This window comes from Gambusia affinis, linkage group LG12 (genome assembly GCF_019740435.1).
Source record: "Gambusia affinis linkage group LG12, SWU_Gaff_1.0, whole genome shotgun sequence".
NCBI classification, from domain to species: Eukaryota; Metazoa; Chordata; class Actinopteri; order Cyprinodontiformes; family Poeciliidae; genus Gambusia; species Gambusia affinis.
In genome coordinates, this window is record NC_057879.1 from 19,450,026 (window position 1) to 19,471,963 (window position 21,938).

At 36.5% G+C, this 21,938-nt stretch overlaps 1 protein-coding gene across 1 annotated transcript; it reads right to left on the reverse strand.

Annotated features, from left to right (window-relative positions):
* Positions 1-2,277: 2,277 nt before the first annotated feature.
* and2 (actinodin2) lies at positions 2,278-8,540 on the reverse strand. Its single transcript, XM_044134660.1, has 5 exons — positions 8,399-8,540; positions 6,256-6,300; positions 4,242-4,405; positions 2,889-3,749; positions 2,278-2,690 (listed from the first exon to the last, which is right to left on the reverse strand). The coding sequence occupies exons 1-5, from the start codon at positions 8,538-8,540 to the stop codon at positions 2,304-2,306; spliced, it is 1,599 nt and encodes a 532-aa protein (XP_043990595.1). The 3' UTR covers positions 2,278-2,303.
* Positions 8,541-21,938: the final 13,398 nt, after the last annotated feature.

The window sequence follows — 21,938 nt, forward strand, 5'->3', positions numbered from 1 at the left end:
ATTGGAACAATACAGACGTTTCAGGATTACTTGGGTCATCAGTTTTTAACAGCTTGCAGAGACGAGCTTTAGGATATTTGCCCCTTTTTGCTGCACAAAGTGTCATAAATGTGCAGAAGTTGGGAAAAATGTGATAATGATGACCTCATAATCTTCTGAAAATTAGAATCCAGAATTAAAAGTAAAGTAACTTTGTAAACAAGATAAAAATTTTTATGAAAAGAGACACTTTACTGGAGTTAGCAACATATGAGGCTTTCAGGATCCTCCGTCTTTACGTTGTCATTACTCTCAGTGGTTGTGGGTCTTTAAATCTGTCAGATCTGTTTGCCTTCAATATGCAGGAACTTTATAATGTTGACCAGTAAACAAGGAACCAAATCTGCCATTTTATTAGCCCACTGTTGTTATTCAGATTATAATGTCTGCATTTTAGACTAGGAAACAGTAGAATTATTTTTATGGTATTTCCTAAATATTGTAAAAAATGTCCTGTAGTAAGATCAATTTTGATATTTTATCTTGTTGTAAGCTCCTTTTTAATGTTTATCCTTAACACAGATGCTGTTTGATGCACACATATTAAGTAAAGGACAATTGTTTAAATTTTGTCCACTCATTGTATAGCATTACATGTCTACATTAAAGAAGAAAAACTGTTAAGAGGTGATGCTTGTAGCTACTTCACTGCAATTTGGTGTGAAAGGAGAACGCTCCAACACCAACACCAAGAGCCTATTACTGTGCAGCAATGACTTACAATTGTTTCAAGCAATACACAAAGTAATTTCCAAGCAGTTTGTCAAACTTATTAATGACAACATTGCAAGTGGCTTTACCTGTGCTACGCTTCTTTTTCATTCTACGCCTTTTGTTGCAAGATTTCCTATATTTTAATTAATAAATTAGGTTATTGAATCCCCATAATTAATTTTCCAGATACTCACATAGCTTTAACTGCTTCCATTGTGCCAGAGTGTTGGTAAAACTGTGAATAAAATTATATTTGGGGTTAGATGTCCTTTTTGCTTGTTTACCTGAGGAAACCGACTCGTAGGTTTTGTCCTTGAAGACTGTTTATAGCAAATAAAATTTATAGAGTATGAAAAATGTTGCGGGGAACAAGCAACTAAAAAGCTGAAATTTTAAAATTACAAGCTCAGCTGTAGCTTATAGCTGGAAGACTGCTACATGACCATGATTGTTTTTATGCCCAATTTTACTGTTGGAATTTAGTTTTCAGATGATGAAACATTCAAAAAGCATGGATTCTGGTTTATACTACCTTGCAAAAGTATTTCTCCTGGCAGTTCTTTCATAAGAGCCACACTAGTAAAGTGTATGATGAACATTTACCACTGGACTCTTTTTACTTATTTAGAGTCTTTGAAAGAGAAATGGGTGAACTAGATTTTCTTAAAGGATTTTAAAAACTTTCCAGATGTGCACTATTGTTGGTCTGTCACAAAATTCCACTAAGATACAAGTATTTATGTACAGCAGACAATACAACACATTTAAATGAATTATGTTAGCACTTTTGTAACTCATTAGAGGCTATGATATAGTAAATATACATAAACATTTTTGCTGAACTATACAGATGCAACAATGAGCTATTTTATTAGTTTTTGTAACATAAAATGGTGAAAGCCCAACAGGGCACGCCATCTGTTACAGGAATATAATGGCATTGTCCACAACAGCTGGTAGTCGATGCTTTGAAACGACAGTCACTAAATAAACTCTCTGCAACAGAGTCCGATATGTAAAATATTATTTCATAGCTAAACATTGTCACATTTATCTTTAGCTTCTGAACAAATGTTTCTGTGACACGATTGTTTCATTTCAAAAAATTAAATCTAATCTTTTTTTAGTCAATCTTCTTTATTAAGAACGTGACAGAAACTGAACAGGTGAGGTTTAATGAGTTTTTACGTAACTGAAGACTGAAGAAAACATTAAATACATTGTGGAAAATGTACGTCTTTTTCCACTAACATGATTTGACTAATTCTACTGCTCTATTACACATCTATACATACATGTCTTTTCTACAAATATCCAAACATTAACTATTTAATGCACGATTTCCTCATAATGCCACTATGCACTGTATGGCTCAATCTTTGACATTTAGTAAAAGAACTTAAGACTGCTTTGCAGTTTGAAGCTGAATTATTTTGGGATTTGTTTTTGAATCTTGCTAAGGTGTTAATAATAATACAAAAATGTTCTGCCTTGCAAAGCTCATATGAACTTAATTGCCTCCTGTAAGACTGCCTAGCTGGTGGTAAGATTTACTTGTGCTTGCTCAGGACACCCCGGAAGAAGTCCTCAAAGCGTGGGATAGCATATTGGTGGACAATGGCTTCCTTTGCACCATTTTCTTCATCAGCTATTGGCTCATCGGCAGAGGCGGCAGGTTCGGCGTGGCGCAATCTGCAGTTGTAGTCATACTCTGGGTCGCAGTCAGGATCCGGAAGAATAATGCCGTCCTTTCCGGGCTTTGGGGCCTCGATGCCGCCAGGTGGAGCAAACTTTGCACAATTTGGATCGTACGGGTGGCAGAAGGGTTCATCAGGAGCCTCAGAGCCAGACTTGACTGGGCTGCAGTCCTTGTCATAGTGCACATAGCAGTCGTAGCCTTCCTTGGTCTTGCCGCGGATGCCAAGCTGGTAGCGGACCTGGTTGATTGTTTGGTTTGTGTGTGTGTGTGTTTCAAAACAAATGCAAAGCATATTTATGACTAAAAGAAATTAAAGCATTATTCAACACCCATTTCATTTTACTACATATTTTAATAAGTCATATGTTAGCATGACTATAGAGAACTAGTCAAAAAGAAGTAATTCAAACCTAAGAAGAGGACTTTGGGTTCAGACCTGGTGCTCGGGGAGCTGTGCAGGGGGCCTGCGCAGGGCAGCAGCAGCTGCCAGTATGCAGTACGGGTTGGTCCGTGGGTCACAAGTCAGAGGAGCCGCAGGAAGTGCATGTTTGGGGGTGTACTCCAGGACGGGCTTGGTGAGGCTAGCAAGCCTTGTGGCGCTTAGGGGGTTGCAGCCCACATCAAAGAGAGGGTTGCAGTGCTGCTCTGTGGGTGCCTCCCCAGCTGCAAGGGGAGCAGGAGCAGCTTTACTGACACAAAGAGGATCCACTGATGGGTCACAGCTAGAGTACATCAGGTGGTAGAAGCCACTGGGGGCCTTTTGCACCAAGTGGGGCTTGCAGTAAGGATCCTTGGGGTCACAATTGAGGGCAGAATAGGATGGAGCCGGACCCAGCACAGGGCGGTACCCAAACGCTGCTCTCAGGTGGTACTGCAGGCATTCTACATCCTCAGGTTGGCAGATCCTGAGCAGCTCAGACTGCTGTTCATGGCTCAGGAAAGGCTCCAAGACTGGACCATAATGATAGTAACCAGTGGGGCCCTTCATGGGCAGCACAGGGGCGAGGATGGGAGCTGGTACCTTAGCTGGAGCTAGTGCGGGACCCTTGGAGGAAAGGCAGTAGGGGTCAAGGTAGGGGTCGCACGTCCTGGTGGAAGCAGCCTTGAAAGGGGCAGGCATGACCACTGCAGCTTTGGGCTTGCTGGTAAACTCAGCAATGCATTCTGGGTCATCGGAATCAGCACAGGTTCTGTATATTTCACTGAGGTGTTTGAGGTAGTGGTTGAAGGTGGGCCCCTCCTCAGACCTGTGTTTGTTTTGCAAATAAGCCAGATACAAACGATCCAGGTCCTCCACCTGAACAACAGGGGCGAGAGCAGCTAAGATTAGCATAATGATGTTTCAAATAATTTACAAGCCACTGAAATTGGATTTAAAATAATTAATACATGATCAAAAGTTTAAAAGCCAAAGACTATTTTTTAACCTGTTTTGTATTTGAAGCAGGAAATGAGCCTGACTTAAACAATATAAATGTCATGGACATAAAGCACTGAAAAATATCTAAATATTTAAAGAAGGTAAAGGCATGTGAATACTTTCATGCAACCAAGATCTGAGCAATAAATCATTCATTGTTGTCATCTGAACTGGAAGAGGAACTTTGAGAAAAACAATCCAATGTTCTTACTGCCTGAAATTATTTATTTAATGCAGTCAATGGGGAAAAGGCATTTTAATACAACAGTATAATGCAATCTGATGGATTGTTTTAAGAAAAAAATGAGGAGCTTTGTAATCGTGACTGGGATAAAAATGAATAAATGATTTGAAACATGCTCCACTCACCCCCTCCTGGTTGTGGGTGTCCATAAAGTATTTGTACCATCCCCAGAAGTCAGGCAGACGTTTGAACTGTGGCACAGCCACGACGGGGACATTCCTTCTGTTGCGAACCAGCTTTTTCAAGTTGGTCATGGCCTCTGCTTTCACATTATCAGATACTGCAGCTGCTGCAAGGAGAGCCAACAGAGTAAATAAAGTAATCTTAGCTAGGACAGTGCCACAGCTTGTCCTGAAAGTAATTCAAATCAAGACAATCTATGGGTACTTGCAGCCTAAACAACTTTGCATAATCTCGTTGAACTTGTTAAGGCTATGTTTTATTATGTCATTTTATAATGTATAGTCGTACTATCTTACATTAGCTGCTCATATATTTGTGTTTCCATGTAAGATACACCAAGCACAGATTGCCAGTAAACACAAAATCAAGTTGAAAGACTCTACAAGCCACCTTCATTAGCCCATTATTTATACAAAACTAATTCATAATGACTAGGTTTAAGAAATTATTGGTTACACCATGCTTAACTAAGTTAAGGATCTGTTCTTGGTCAACCCATTTGTTACATCTCTAATGTAAATGTTTTGCTTTTACTCTGAAGATGTGGTATATTCTTCTACATCTGAACCTTATTAGATAAGGTGATGAGTTTCTGTAGATTTTGTACAGAAACTGTTTCTTCCCACTTTAAATTTAATCCTTCCTCTATCTGGTTAAACTTAACTCTTTTTAGTTAAGTTGAAATACAAATACAGAATCTATGAGACAGTGATTTATATTTTTCTGAAAGCCTCACAGAAACTGGTAAATAAAACTGGAACTTAGCTTGCTCCTTTCGATCAAATTTAATGTTCTTTTCTGAGGCTGAAAACCATTTCTCTGACAATTTTACTTTTATACTATTATTCCAATTTTATTTCTGTGAAAACATTTTCACAAACTCAGAGCGCTTGAGACATTCTACCAGTCTGTGATGAGTTGATTTCTCTGACTCATCACAATTATATTATATTCTCCAGTAGCTTGTTCTGCTTTGTCTGCGGTATTTTAATTTCTTTGCTTTCTGCTTTTATATTTTAAAGCTAACATACAAAGTACAAAAAAGGACAGGAGTTTGTTGTGTTCATTGCCAATTTTTGCCTCTGTCGACACCCTAAATGCTTGAGTTGTTGAAAAGGAAACTGAAACCTTTTTTGTTTTCTTTTTTTAATCAAAATCAAAACCAATTCAATCTCATAACATGTCTGAGTAAATGTAAAAGAACTAGTTTTTTAGATATGCAGCTTTGAGAATGAAATGTTTTTATATTTATATTGGCACACTATTTTAAGTAATTTAATGATAAAGCTGTCTTGTTGTTTCTCTTGTTTATTTTAAACGTAACTTTAAGTGTTGTGCTGTAAGTTCTTTTGAGCATTTTGTGTTGTAAATGTCACTATTTTAAGGCCTTTTCACTTTGTTTATAGCAACGGCTCAAAAGGTCAAATTGTTCTGATAGTGAAGATCAACTTTGTACCATAAGTTATTTCTTTAACTAAATCTACTTGCATCAAATCCTACTCTTCAAGTAATACTGCAATAAATCTTAAAATATATGAAACCTAAATCCCAAATTTTCAGAGCAAGCACAAAAAGGACACTAGAATTTATAACCATCTGTTTCTACATTTTTCCAAAACTTAAAAAAAAAGTTTCTTTTAGCTTTAAATTAAAGAGTAAGAACAGTGGATGCTCATATTAGGGAACACATTTCAGATTAGTTCATGTTAATCTCAAACTAAGACACTTTTGATTGTTCATATTAAATAACAAAGACAAAGCTCACCAAATGAAAACCTAAATTGAATATAATTACCTATATTATGGCTTCACCCATACAATGTAAATCAACTGTGAACTGCATGAGGTTCATGTATGCTAAGAAGTGAATTTAATGCTTTTTTTCTTCCCGTACTTTTACTTATTGAACATTTTGAAACCCTTGAGTTTTCCATGCCACGTCAGACAAGCCCTCACCTTCCTCTTGCTTGTCCTGCCCCACTGGAACGGCCCCCAGAAACTCTGTAAAAACACAAACAGGAGCCACATTAGCAGCAGCAGCAACGCTTGCTAACTGGAAACAGATGTTGGGCTTTCTCTCAACATCAGGGAAAATGCTGAGCTGCTAATAAGCCGGCGGGTGAAAAGCGGCAGGTGCTGGAGCGCTGGCGCCCTGATACAGGCAGCATCCTGCAAATTACACACCCCTCCACCTCCTCCACGTCTACTCCTCCATCCTAAAGCACGTTGTGTCGCTTAGCTTTGAACTAAAATGGTGGTGTTTATGCCCCCGCTGGAGGCCTCCTCAAAGTTTACCTGTAAAACTACAAAGAGTTGGCCCTCACACAAACCAATTATTCATGCACTTTAAATGTAGCTAGTCGGGGGGGAGTCTGGGTGTCCTCTGATCTGCTGGGGTTTTATGGAGACATTTAGGGTGATAAGAAAAACAGCCAAGTCATCTGATTATTACACAATGTCCAGTTGTCTATGTATGTTTTTATTTCTAAAAGCTACCAAAAAAACACCATCTTAACGAGATGTTTTACTTTCCAAAAGAAAAACATATCCTTGTCCAGAAATAAATTTATCCAATTGCCTCTCAACCTTTAAAGTCACTGTAAAGTAACAAATCATGTTAAATCACATCAAAAGCGATTTATCAGTTAATTGTAGTTATTTTAAATGAGGCACAGGCGTTTTTGTGTTGCTGAAGAAACTATTTCAAACATTGACATCAATGCTCCATTGTTAGAATCAACTATTATGCTTTATAACTGGATTAAGTGCATTTTTACCTGTTATGTGAAGGACATTTAGGCTGAATCCCATTTCTGAAGATTATCACCACCCTCAGGACTCACCTTTCCTCCATCTTTCATTATTTAATTTAGTTAATCTTTAAAATACCAAACTGAGAAATGGGAAACTTATGCCAAGTCATCAGTTTTTTTTACTGGTTACTTGCACATCTTCATATTCAACATACTTGAATAAAAATCCTGAACCTTAAATCATAAATATCATGTAAACAATTATGAGTTCTCCATCATATGTTGTTTATTACACTTCTAAAACAACATGAATATAATCCTACTTACTACTGTGTTGTAAAGTAATTAAAATGTCTTTGGATTTTCTTTACATCCAAATGTAAAGAAAATACATTTCTTTACCAAAATGAAGAAATATATTTTCTTTATTGCCCAATATTGACAGACATATAAGACAGTATGTCATAGTACCAGCAGATTTTGAGAACAATGCTAATTTTCAAACAGTTTTTGCTACCTGTCACAATGTTATATGTTCAGTACATCACTTAAAGTCTTCTTATTTATAATTATAGCTTAGCTTTTAATTGTCTGAATCATTTAATAACTTTCTGGTATTTTTTAAAGTAGTTGCTTTGAGTTATTTTTCCTCCACCTTTATGTTTTCATATTTTACCTGACAGACAAATGGTTGAAAGCTATAATAAATAATAGAAATTTTTAAAAAAATGAAATTTTAAACTTGTCATTTACATCTCACCTGGTAATAAGACAATTGCTAACAGGAGTCCTGTGAGGATGAGTGAATGCCGTGCCATTTTCTGTTTTCTGTGCTTCCTGTAGGAACAGAGAGGGAACAATACTCAGAGTTGCCACAGGATCAACATTAGGCAATGCTATATGTAACGCATTACAATGCAACATGACTTGGATTGATCTTCACATTTTCCTTCTTTTCTGTGAAGAGTTTTTCATCTGCCTGCTAGGAATGGAAATCCTTGATTACACAATGCTTTCAGAACAAAGTGAAGGGTTTTATTTAACCGGCTGATGCAGAGACAATAGAGAGGATTGAGGACATGCACTAATAGAGCTTTAGAGGGATTATGGAAAATAATCAGAATATCAAATACAGCGACTGAACTCAACAATCAAACCACCAAAAGCTTGTTATGCCCTCTTCTGTTGCTGTACAGATGGCTGTTGAATTACAGCTGCTACTCTCACTAAGATTAATAGTTTTACTGTGGCTTTTGAATCTTTTTATGTTTTCCCCTATGATTATGTTTTAAAATTGTCAAAGCTGCCAACAGCTTCTCTAAGAAAATGTAGAAATGACTACTTACCTGCAAAGGTGCAGTGGATTTGGCCTCCTAGGATCGCCTCGAGATCCAGCACGTCTCTCTGGAGGGAGGGGTTGCTTCTCCAAGCTGTCTGAACCCTAAAGCTCTCTGCTCCCCTGTATGAGCCGGACAAGCAGGGAAACATTTTTAAGGAGCCTCCCTTGGTCATTAAAAGACACAAAAAGGCATGTCATAAGGCTAAAACACGCTGCCAGGCTCTACAGGATTGGCTCCTGTGCTGACAAACATCCAATCAGCAGCGATCCTTTAATTAGGAAAGGTGAGCAGCTCAACTCTCTTCCTGGACAAGCTGAAGCTCACAGTTTTCTTCCTTACTGGGATGAAATTTGGGGTGATTTTCCAGTTAATTCGACATAACGTTTTGAGATAAGCTTGAATTGCTGTGGCCAATAAAAAAAAAAAAACAAGACTGTATTTCAGGTATTCTTGGCATGCTCCTATAGATACATAAACAGCAGTACATAAGAGAAAATATTGATTGTGCTTGAGATTCTTTTATTTGAATGTAGCTGTTTCGCAGATATTCACAGCAATGAATAAAAATATTTCTTAAACAACTTCAGTCTTGCATCAGATCACTGAATAAATGAGAGGCAAATATCATAACACAAGAATATCAAAGTAGCTTTTGCACCACCATGTTTGAAACTTTCAAACTTGGTGTAATAAGTCTGCAGCTGAATCACTCAATTGTTATCCTCTTCTCAGGATTTGAAAGCTATGTAATCCCTTCACAAAGATACAAAAAAAAGTTTTGCACTGACAACTCCTGCTTTCTTCTACATTCATATTTTATATGGAACAACATAAAGGAAAGTTGAGTTGTTAGGCAAAGTACACCTCATACAGGGAACCAATAAAGGCAACAAACTGCTGCTACAGTAGGAGGTAGCGCCTTCCGGACCAGCATACAAAAAGCTCTGCTTGTTGGGTTTACAGTACAATCCTGAAGCCTGGGCTCTGCCACGTAGCCTTCACAGCCTGCAGTCTGTGTTAGAGGAACGTACAGAGTGCCGTGGGAGCAGTGGAAACTGATGAAAACAAGCTTAAAAAGATCAAACCATGCAGCCAACCTCTGAGGGTGCAGCAGCTCCTTGAAACATTCAAAGACTGACATTTATTTTTAACTTGTGGCCTTTACTGATTGTCAGTTGGACTTTGTATTTAGGTTTATGTATTTCAAAGAGATTAGATTGACAACTTCAATCCAGTTGAAACCAGACATTTACTACATACAAAAAAAATAACATTTCTATGTTTGAGTTCAGTTACAATTGAAAAGAATATTTTTCTATTATTATTTGAATTCAGAAGTTTGCATGCTTTTCCCTATTTGGAATTGGTTTTCTTTTTCTTCTTACAATAGTTTTCTGGATTTTTGACCCATTCCCAGTGAAAGCACTGCTGTTCCTGAGTAAGTTTATACACACACTCTTTGTGGTGATCACCACTTCAGACTGACTTTGTTGTCGTTAAGCTAATTTGCAGCTAATTTGGAGAAGTGCTCCGGGTCATTTTCCGTTTGTAGAACCCATTTGGGCTCAAGCTTTAACCTTCTTGCTGATATGTCTCTCTGTTAATGCACAAAATATTTAAGGATCAGTACAATACATATGTAAATATCTTATAATTACTGTCATTCTCATGATTTTCATCCTCAACTTTTAACATTTTTGGCACATTTATAGTGTTACATCAAAATCACATTCATTTATTAAATTAGCTTAAAAAACTTAATTGTTTCAAGATGTGTTTGAGTTTCTGTTTGTGTTTTCTTAATTTTTGTAATTCTTACAGACTTTTTTTCTGACTTTATGAATTTGTCATTTCAAATCGAAGCTAACACAACATTGAGATCAGACAATTTTGCTTAGTCTAAATCAAGATGAACTGTCTACATATATAATTATCTTGGACTTTTATATGAGTAAGTATGTAGCAACTTCAGAGATGAAATCAATTATATTTTGTCAGCTTTCCTACCAGACTAGCGTTATGCAGAGCAAGTTATCAAGTTATCCTGAATGGGACACAAAATCAGTGAAAGATACTGAAGCATTTAAGAGCTGGAACGTTTGGAAGAAGCTCAATGTCTTGTGGTTTTAATCTGAATGTTTTCTTGTTGTTTGTAGCTGAAAATAAGGTGGATAGTTGGATCTCAAGAGCTCAAGCTTCTGCAAAGGTTACCACTAACAATAAAAAAATATATATATAGTATTTATTAACATGCACCCTCCTAGGACTTTCTTCTGCAGGCTCTTTTTTTTTATCTGTCTTCCAGAGCTCAAATCTACTACCTCCAGTACACTAACCAATTATTTCATTGATGTACCTTTTGCTTCCAATTTACTGCATTTATTGCTCTTCCAGACAGACTGTCTGAATGTGACTTGCATGTCTGAACAGGAATTTTAGTGCCAGGGCACTTAATTACAGATATTGTTGAATTTTTATTCATAATAGCATCTATAATTTTGCTATTTTTCACTGAGTCACAGTGCTGGGTTGGATTTCCAGACAAATGAACAGCCAACATAACTTTCAATGGTATTTATTTCTTAGGGCAAAAAAAAAAAGTATTGCTTTTTCAGCAGGCCAACCCTCTAACAAACATATGTGCCTATTAATAATGGCAGAATTATTTCTAGTTCTTATACACATTTGCACATCTACCAGTAACTACAGAACAACATTGAGCTTAAATTTAAAATTCAAGTTGAAAAATTAAACGTTTTCCACCAGTTTCAGCAGCTGTTCCATTTTGATGCCGACCGTTTGGCCGGACATCTCTGTGGACACGTGTCTCTCTGACTACTGGTGACTCAGGCCTGGCAATTTTCACAGTTTTAAATGAACTCAAATGTCACTGAGGGAAACATACTGTCGTGTTCTTTGGCTGAAAGTCAGTATCTGCCTGTGCTTGGAAATCAGACAGCAACAGATGTCAGCCAGAAACAACTGCAGGTGTTTGGTGGAAGAATAATCCTGTCGTAATCTGATGGTCAAAACAGATTAAGCAAAGTCAAAGAGCATGTAAAAACTCAAGATTTGACTGTCAAAACTGGCAACTTGTAGCCAATTTGAGCTTGGTTTTTTTCGGTTTCTGTCTATACTAATAAATATTTATCCTAAAATGTGGATTTTTCAATGTCACTAAAATATACAGCATATCTAAAAAAAATTAGAAGAACAAATATGTTCATTTAGATTTTCTGAATGATGAGGAACTAAAACTTGATTTAATTCACATACGTGTGTTTTCGACATAATTGCGGTCAAAAAGGTAGAGAGCAGAATTCACGGTTCCAATAACTAGAATTATTATTAATACAGTTATTGATGTATAAATTTCTAATTTAATACATTGTTTGTAATTAATTATAATCATTCTGCTCCCACCATGTCTGTCATTATGATGCAGTTTTTCTAAAAATGGTATTCACTACAGAAGTAATAGAGCATTCAGTTTTCAACAAGTTTTTTTCTCCAATGGACGCAAGTTTTTCCATGTTTCTTATTTAATGCCGAATCAAGAAAACTGACCTCAGTTACTAGTTAATTAATTGATATCCATCTAACCAAAACAACAACATAAAGCTACATAAACTGTGACTACAAAGAACTGAATTAGGAAAATCACCGCTGTGCTCCTCTGCCAAAACCTTTGGCCATGATTCAATATAACACTTTTTCTTGCCTCTTGCTCACATCTTTGACGTTCTGTTTAGGCTTTTCGATATTCAAGTCAGAAGATGTTGCACCGGTTACTGTGCAACGAAGCTGTTCAGTAATTCATACTAATCCTTTTTGTACATCTGTTGGACATTGCTGATAACTCAGTTTTTAGTTTTGCTGAGCCTGTACAGATGGCTTTGAAAATCTTGTTTGCAATTTTATGTTTTCCATAAGCCTCTATTTGCTTACAAAATCACCCAGAATAGTAATAAAGGTACATACCACATAGCTGTGCATGTTACCTTCATATCTGGTGTTGATATTCACAAAGTTTCTCTATATGAAGTCACTTATGAGATACCCTCACATTTAAATGCCATCTACACACAAACCTCCTCCCCCCCGCGCCACCACAGCACGCCCCACGTTTGGAGGCCTTAGTCCTCGACGTGGACGTCGCGGGTTTGACTCTCGGTCCCGGCAACCTTTGCCCCGGGACCGGGGATCTTCTCCTCACCCTCTTTCCTGTCTGCCTGCTGTCACAAAAAATACGAGCCACTAGCGCTGCAAAAACTCTTCGGAGAAAAAAAGGGAATAAAAAAAAAACGTATGTATAAAAAATTCATTTCTTCTGGACTGCAGAAACTATTCCACTTCTCTTACGACTTCAGTAGAAATGCCATTTTTTTGCCTGGCTGATGTAATCCACAGAAAAGCCGTTGTTCATGTTCTCATTTCAGGTTGAGGTCCAGAAACTGCAAGAAAGGTGAGAACATGTTTCTGGTTGTGATGCTCAGCCTGCTCTCCGGACTTACCTTGTGTTTAATGAGCATTGCTGCAGTTTTTCCTCACAGTCGGTGCAGCTTCAACCCACAGTCTGCTAAATCATTACCTAAGCTACATACTCATGGGATTTTTTTTTGATGACTTTGCAGTAGTTGCAGATAAATTTATGTTAAATGTTTTGGTTGAACGATACTTAGCGTTAGCTTAAAAATACTATTTTTTTCTGATATTAATTTTTTCAAACATCTGAAAAAGTAAATCAAATAATAATATGCAGAGCTGGAGCTTCAACACTTTTTCACAGTTTTCCTCTTTCCAGATTTCTTCTGGTTTTGCTTTTTCATAATACCTACACGTTATCCAATCATCGCAAAAATAATTTAATACAAGACTGATAAAATGTTTTTAAATATTAAATTCTTTGATTCATTAGGTGAAGTTCTATAAGCCTGTAAAATCGAGAACCGGATCAAATCAGATAAACTCATTAAAACAATTAATGTAATGAGCCACCATAACATACACAACACAAAACTTTATATTTAAGATATTGGAACAATCTAACAATGTTGTCCCTCTGAACTTTACAAACCTGCAAGCAAAAGAGTCATTTTAAACCCAAGTGCTCAGGTTTTATTGTACTCCAGAAGTCTTAATTTACATTTCTGAGCACTTCAAGGACAGCAAGATTTGAAATTGTAGGATGATGAATGAATAAATTGAATTTATTTTTAATTGGAATGGTGTAATTGTTCTCTAAATGGTGACACATTTAAGGATATTAAAAGAATCAGGCAGAAACTCATTTTGCTCAGAAAGGGCTCTTCTTATTTTTCACCAGAACATGTAAAGTCAAACAGAATGCATGTGACCATAATTCACTGATGTAGAAATCATTTAAGCTGTTAGAGTGAACCGTCGTTCATTACCTGTAGAATTTCCAGGAGTGACAGCACATGGAGTCTGTGTGCAGAATATGTAGCTACAGTATAATTAAACCTTGAGCAGGTGTTTCCAAGCACACTAAAACCCTCAATCCAGCCCCAGGAGTAGCAGAAAACACAAGTGGGATACAAGCCCATAATTTTAGCGTACTGTATCCCTGGGTTGTTAGGAGTTTCACAACATCTGGAGAAGTTTGGGTTACTTTAAAATAAATCTGAAACTTGTGCCACTAACAAAGAAAATTCTATGTTATTAGACTGTAAATTATTATATTGCTGCACACAAAGCATGTAGAAAGGGGAGGAAAGCGCACTTATAGCATTTCTGGATGCGGTCATCTGTGAAAACAACAGATCCATTACAACAAGCCCATAAAATAGAAAACAAAGATTTCAAAAAGTTGGAAATTATTACACTGGTGCTTGTTTCGAGGTTGCTGGGCCCTGGGGAATGCCCTTCCTGTTTGTGTGACAGTTTATAAGACTAAAGGTTAGCAGGAAAACTGAAGGAATTTGTATCAACACGTAGCAGAAAACGTGCAACATCCTCCTGCAGGTGGTTGACATTTAACTCTCATTATAAACCAGCACCAAGGAAAACTAGCTGCATTTTCTTACAGTGAATTTAGTGCTATTAGAAATTCACTCCCTGTGTAAAAATAAATAAGAGGTTCTGTTCACAAGTTTGGGACTTATTTTGAAAAAGTAATTTAAGTCTTTTTGTTAAATTTCATGTTATTATAAACTAAATATTTAAGGGTTAATTCCATTGTCAGCAACACATATTAAAAATAAAAATCACATTTTGTCAAACATTGGATTTTACACACCTCAGCTTAGTTTCATTGATATGTTGCAGTCTTCTCTGGAGTGATAATATTTTTAACCAGCTCTTCTCAGGAGAAAGTTATGTCTTTGCAAAGTGCAAAACTGTGTAAGAGTGGCTCATCAAGTCTTTACATTTTGTGTGCGCAGAGTCAGGCTATTTTGTGTTATTTTAAATTAAAATAGTCATGGTTGATGGGCTTTTATGTCTAAATATCTATTTTTGGTGAATGTTCCTTTTTTGTTCTGCCATCAATTATATGCCTGTATACCATAAAAAGATTCAAGGTAGAGATGCAAAGAGAAATCAGGGTGTGACGAGCAGAGGTGGGCAGTAACTGGTTACACACTTGTGTATATTTCTAGTAGCTGTTGCGCTGCATCCTACTCACCATACTTTAAATGTTGATTTCTGAAACTCTGATTGTTGTCAACAAAAGTGGGTAGTAACTATTTACATTTACTCAGTTATAGTTCTTTGTGGGGAAAATGTACTTTTAACAGTATCATGGTTTTACTTTTACATTAGCAGTATTATTATGAAGTATTTCTACTCTTACTTTTGTATTATTATTCCATTAATAAAATACATATGCCCAACTTTATGTGAAATCATAAAGTTGCACGCAATGTGTGTGTCAAATATTATTGCCTTAGACCAATTATAAAGAAATGAGGAACAAGAATAGTTGGTAACTCTATTCTGTATATTTGTAGGTTGTGAGTCTTCTTTGTGTATGCTCCTTTTTTATAGCATGTTATTTAAAAAACAAAACAAAGTTGGACAGAACCAGACAGAAAACAGTATGTTAAGCCTAATTACAGCCTCAAAAGAGACTAAACAGAGACTTCAGTTTGTTTTCTTTTTTACACACATTGTAAAACCAGAGTTTGTAATTGTTTTGTACAGTTTCTGTCTCATTTGTGGGGGTAGAAGGACAGTTTTATCTTTTCATATAGACCCATTCAGAGACATTTTTCAAATTAATTAATGTGAAAAGACAGAGCATTTTATTAACAAAGCAGGAAATATATAAGATATCACTGTTTCCAATCTTGCTACATATACTGATGATTTAAGACATTAATGTTGGCTGCATCTGAGCATGGGAAAGTGGAATGAAGTTCTGTCATGTTTTTAATGTAGCCACTTCTTATACACTTCCAGTCTGAATACGGCATGCATACTGGGATTAATGGTGTGGAATCTATAGGGTACTGCTGCGTCAAAACCAGGTACATAACTTGGCTTTGTCGTCTTGTTTAATTATTTTTTTTTCACATCAAAGGATCAACTGATAAGCTAATAATGAAATTTAAATAATAAAAGTATGTGTAGTTGGACAGTTAGTCAAATTATTCAGACAGACCATTTTGGCAGTTTCACTTTTAATTTCAAGCATCCAGCATGCCGATTGAGGTGGGTTTACACCAGCTCTGTTTGATCCGCTTTAATCAAACTAGACTAGAAATTTTGCGTGGGAGGTGTGAAACGAAAAGCAAGCAAGCAAGGTATGTCAACAGTGGCACAGACGTTTAGTGAATGTGATATGTGAGGGATAATGTTGCAGATTTTATTCCACATGTCCAAAAAAGTACTTTTCCATCTTGTCTTTCCACATCCATAAAACGAAAAACAAACACACAGATGTGTTTCACCATCTCTTCTGTGAGGAGAAGGTTGCACTTTAACAGCAAAGTCTTCAATAATGTACAACACCTAAGATGAAACATATAAGGCAAAAGATTTTTCAATTCAATGTTGATTAGTTTCTGGAGTAGCAGATGTTTGCTTTTCACACGAGGACAAGAGAAACATTTCTCTCTAGCAAGCAAAATGAATACTGACAGTTTGTCAGATGCAGCCTTCGTGTCACCAATGAAATATTTATTAACCTAATTATCTGCAGTAGAGGACAATATAACAATGTACCCATTGATTAAACTTTTCATTATGTTTACCATGTTTATTGTCAGGATTGTTGCTGATATATTCAACATAAAGAACCACTGCTTAGTTTCCAGAGGCTTAAATATATTATAAAACTCACAAGGAACGGCTTGTAAGGTGAAGTTGAGCTTGAAAGTTTCCTAGAAGGCAAAATACATTCAGGACAGCATAGCTGTTAGTGTAATTAGTTGCTGGTTCACATAAGTGTTTATTTTGTTTTTTTACATTTTCTTTATTTAAAACACTGTCTTGACCTGTCAAACCACAATCATCTTTGGGACTAATATTTCTATTTTGACATGAGTTCCTTGAGGAACCAATTTCAATTTAATTCAACAAGGTACAGCTGGCTGAATAGTTCTTGGTGCGGCGCCCCCAAAAGCGACGGGGGGGGAGAGGTTTTTCAGTTAGTTTTAGTCGTTTGACACAGTGCAGTGTGAATGCGAATCCAGAGTTCTGAAAATGTAACAAATGTTGCAATTTTAGTCCCCAATCAAACCGAGTCTACCAGACTATCTGGTCTGAATACACCCTAAATCTGTTTCTTCCAAAAAATTTAATTGATATTTCAGCCAGTAAAACATCAACAGCAATAGTGGCATTTTAAGATGTTAATAAGCGAAGAGCCTCATGAAGCCTTTGAGAGAGAGAGATGGACAATCCAATAAAGTTATTTTCCACAGAGCTGCTGTAGCCTGGAAATTTCATAACATTCAGTAAATGAGGCCAAACCGCCAAAGCCATTTACAGCTGTGACTGAGGAAGAACCGAGGCGCATTATGCACCTGATTGTTCAGATTAATGAACATTTAAAATCTCTTTATGAATAATATGTGGGCCAGGGAGGATGGAGAAGTCGTGTCCATGAGGCAGTAAAATGGCACACATGTACATCAGAGGGGAATAAACGCTGTCACCTCGAATGAGCCTCGCACCAACCACATCCACGTTGCTCCCGCTGAGGGGTCTGCGTCGAATCTGTGTCACACATGGTGTGAAACCGAGGCTGTTTGAAGCAAAGCCTCGGGACAGAGATCACACTCCAGCATGAAACAGGGTTTTGTAAAAGAGGGGCAGGGAACGCTGAAGGTTTCAAGGCCAGTAAAGAGATTTCCTGCTGAGGAAACAGAATAGCTCTGACGCCCAGGAGCTAATCACTGAGCGCTAATAGATTCAATCTGCCCTGACAGACAATTCCCCATCCGAACATGACAGACTCCTCCTCAGTTCACTTCCAACTGGAACAGACATCCTGCATTTGAACATTTCTAACAAATATTACATCCTACAGCGTTGTCGCTGAGTGTAAAGTTTTATCAAATTCTTTCAAAATATCAGTACTTGTAGGTTTAAGCCTAGAACTTGCTAAAATGTAATTTTGCATACTTGAATCCTTTAAAAATAATCTTTTTCTAACCAAATCTCAGAAGTCTCATTGCACAACGAGAAGCAACGAGAAGCTGATGCAATCAGAACAAAGATTTTGCTTTCTGGCCGCCCACGTTCCAGCAGAGACCGGACTGAAGCTTTTCATCCAGCTGCACAAGGAATGCTGGATGCACGCTGCAAAAATAGACTGAAGTATCAGCCGTTTTAAATAATTTAAGTTTGTTGTGGCTGTTATTGACTTGAGAGAAATATGAGCTTTCATTTTACTTTTTCCTTCCCATGAAACTGCTGTTATGATTAGTGTAGGATTTTTTTTCCCCCCCGCTTTTATTTGTGACACAAAGGACTCCCGGAATGTGACATTATTCTCTTCTCAGGTCATGCACAGAGTAACCTTCAGTGTATTGTGTTTTGGCAGCAGAATAACTTTGCTTTCTCTACAGACGCAAGATTAAAACCATAAGGACAAAGAGAACTCATTTCAACAATCTTGAAACCTTTTCTTTTAAATCTTTGTATCTTCAGTTACTCAGATATGTTACCTGTGACTTAATGATGCGTTTTTTAAATGAATCATGTGTAAATTATATATGTATATATAAATATGTGACCATTTTTATGTTTGCATAAAAATGTTGTTTTGATATGTCAAAGACTTTATAGGATATGTGATTCATTGTAAAAAAAATATATTTCCTGTTTAGTAGGAATAAACAAATACAACCATATTCAATAAGTTAGAATATTAGCAAAACATTTATTTCAGTAACTACATACATAATGTAGAAGTTTATAATATTGATACTATAATATTGATATTGACATTTGGTTTCTGTATTGAATCTGTAGTAGCCTAGAAAGACTGACACTTTAGTTTCAGATTTCATCTTAAAATTTTGTTTTATTTTTGTGTTGTTGTTTCTTAACTCTACCTCCAATCAAATTGTTTTGATTTACTCTCAAATTCTAATATTTTGAGCTTAAGAAAAGAAAAAAGGCATAAAAATCATGTCAATATGTTATTCAAGTATTTTGTACATGCCTATAAACTTTGTCCAAACAAATAACAAAGGAAAAACTTACAAAACCACCTGAAAGTCAGAAGTTTGAAAACTTAAATTAAAGGCATTCTGATGTTGGGTGATTTTGTCAAAACAGTTTTCCATTTCCCTGGTGTTCTGAGAGAGACAAAAATTAGTTGTGATATTTCCCGGCACTGGAAACAGAGGTGAGGTGCAGGCGGTTGCTGCCAGCATGTGTCTCATATATCAGGAGACTCTGATAGTTTTGGCCACAAGCTGGAAATGTTTTATTGGTTACAGCAAGAGTAAAAAAAACTCCACAACTGTATGTCTGTTTTCCTCCTTCCATGTATAATCCCATTTCCCAGAGGAGGAGTTAGACATCAGGCATGAATAAACTTTTTTTCCCCTCAGGGTCTTGGGAAAGGTCTGTGGCAATCTTTGGACTTTCAAAGTTTGAATCAGTTGAAGAAACATTTCAAGAATATTCATTCATTATTCACGTCAAACATATTCTGATCTTTTATGGTTTGTCTTTCTGTTTTTGTTGGTTTGGTTTCTTATTTATGTTTCTTGTGAGTAAAAACCTTGAAATATAGATTTGTTTGAATAATAAATATATTTTCTGGAATACAGTAATATCTCCAGGGAATTTTTTTCCAGAAGGCTTTCGATAACTTGTTGGTAGAGACAATTTATAGCGCTATAGTGTTGATGAATATCCTGTTTTTTGTTTGTTTTGTGACTTTTACAACAAATTATTCTTTGAAAATTCAAACACATATTCTTAGAAATCATTTATAAAATATTCAAAAGAAAAAGCAGCTTTGAAAGGAGAAATGTATACTTGGGATGTTACTGACATGCTATTGGCTGGCGTTGGCAAAGCAGCCAATCGATGAGCGGTATTCGTTTTCCTTGCCGTTGATTGGCTGCACTTCTAAGCGCGGATATAAGGAAGACCGTGGATGTTACCTTCTGCAAAAGTACCAAGATGCTTTCCCCTATGCGTATCAAGGTAATAAATTTGATGTTTGAACGATTAAAATAAAAAGTTGTAATAAGTGTTTTTAGAAGGGGTATCAAGTATTCACGCATTTTAGCTATTTGCTGTGATCCCTAACACCTGCGAATACTTTAGTATAATCAATAACACGTACTTTATATTTATTCTCCCCAACCTAGTAATTGTCTCTTATTTGCATGAAGTTGCTAATGGCATTTTGCAAAAATAACAAAAATGCAGCTCTTTTAGACCCAGAATAACTCAAAGAAAACGAGTTCATAGTTTTTAAACAAAGCAATATTAATGTTTAGTTTATTTCATTCACAATGCTTTCCTAGAGTCTATCATGTTGTTGGGTTTAATACCTCAATAAGTAGAATTAGATACTAGTGTTTGTGTCATTTGTAGTATTTGTTATGTTTGAGCTGAAATTTAAAGAAATATCTTTAACTAGTCCGACATGTTTGTATTTTTAGGCTTGGGATTAGGATGGTTTCTGTCTCACCTTTTAATGTATGTGGAAAAAGCTTTACGTCTGATTGAGTATTTGCTTCCCCCAGCCCGTCAGACAGCAAACATGCATCTTACAAGAACAAAAGGAAAGCCAGTCTGCTCTTTACTGGTAATGCCACTAAAAAAACATTTAGACAACAGCGTTGAAACAACAAACGAGACGAAAACAATGCCCCTTACTTTTATTAGACCATTATTAACTCTTCCTGCTGCTAATATCTGCTCCTGATTCAATCAGTATACAGCTTGTTATTCTGTGCAGCAGATCCTAATGAACTTTCTGCAATTTGGCTCCTGATTAGCATCTAAATTATCTGATGAACTACTTTATAATCAAGAATCATCAACCACAGATTTATCCACCCAGGACTTTTTTTCCCCCAGTTATTTATTTTCAGCGGAGCTGGTGTTACCTTTTGAAACCATGGTTAATTTACTTTTTAATTCACAATTTTGCACAACCTATACTGTTAACCTATTTTGTAAAATATACTGAAGCTAAAACATTCCAGTTTTTATAAACTTATTTTAATATTTTTAGCCTTATATCTGCTTGCTTTGGCAGCCTGACATTGTTTAAGAGGATTTCTTGTCTTCTCTTTGCAGTATTTGAACTGGCAGAGTTCCTCTTTGTATATCTGAGGAGTTTACATTCTTCTCTATGGGGGTAAGTGCCACATCTGAGCTGTGCACCCCATGATCCAGGCTTTACGCCCACTCAGCCCAAGCCTGCTCACTGTGGAAAGCCCACAGAGTTGTTCAGACTGAGTCAATAGTGAGCAAGCGTGATCTGCAAGTTTCATCTAATTAAATCTAGTTTCATGTGTAATTGTGTGCCTCTACGAAGCCTCTGTAGGTTGAGTTATTGTTTTGTTATTGAAGGGTAATATGGATGTTTATGCTGGTGTGTGTGTGCGTGTGCGTGTGTGTGTGAGAACACTCTACACACTGCTGCTGAAAAACCACCACGATGCATCCTGGAGAGCATCATTCATCGCAGCTCTTCGCCACCTGCGTGGCCTCTGACAGCTCCCACTCCTTATTATGCTGAACAATGAAAACTGCCACAACAATATAGCAGAAATTTATGCAAACATAAAGCAAAAAACAACTGTGTCCTGTCTTGTTTGTGCAATCCAGACAGCAAAAGTGTTAGAAAGACAGGTGCATGAGTTACTGCACTGAAGAAAAATGCTGTATTTTAGTCAGATATCTACTATCTTTTTCCTCTCTACACAAAGTCCTGTAAATGTGGATCAATAATTTAACTTCATCATCTATTAAACTTGCAAATACCTGTTATAAGTTAACTTTTTAGGTCTATTATTTATTTTTATTTTTGTAATTGATTTGGTGTTAATTTTTCTCAAAAGTCCAGTGCTGAATGTCATAAAAAAAATCATAAACACTG

Excerpts from the sequence above, each read along its gene's own strand:
- and2 (XM_044134660.1), bottom strand. The coding sequence starts at position 8,540 with ATGTTTCCCTGCTTGTCCGGCTCATACAGGGGAGCAGAGAGCTTTAGG. Across the intron at positions 4,406-6,255 it reads GCAGGACAAGCAAGAGGAAG|CAGCTGCAGTATCTGATAAT; the intron begins GTGAGGGCTTGT and ends CTCTCCTTGCAG. Across the intron at positions 2,691-2,888 it reads CACAGCTCCCCGAGCACCAG|GTCCGCTACCAGCTTGGCAT; the intron begins GTCTGAACCCAA and ends ACAATCAACCAG.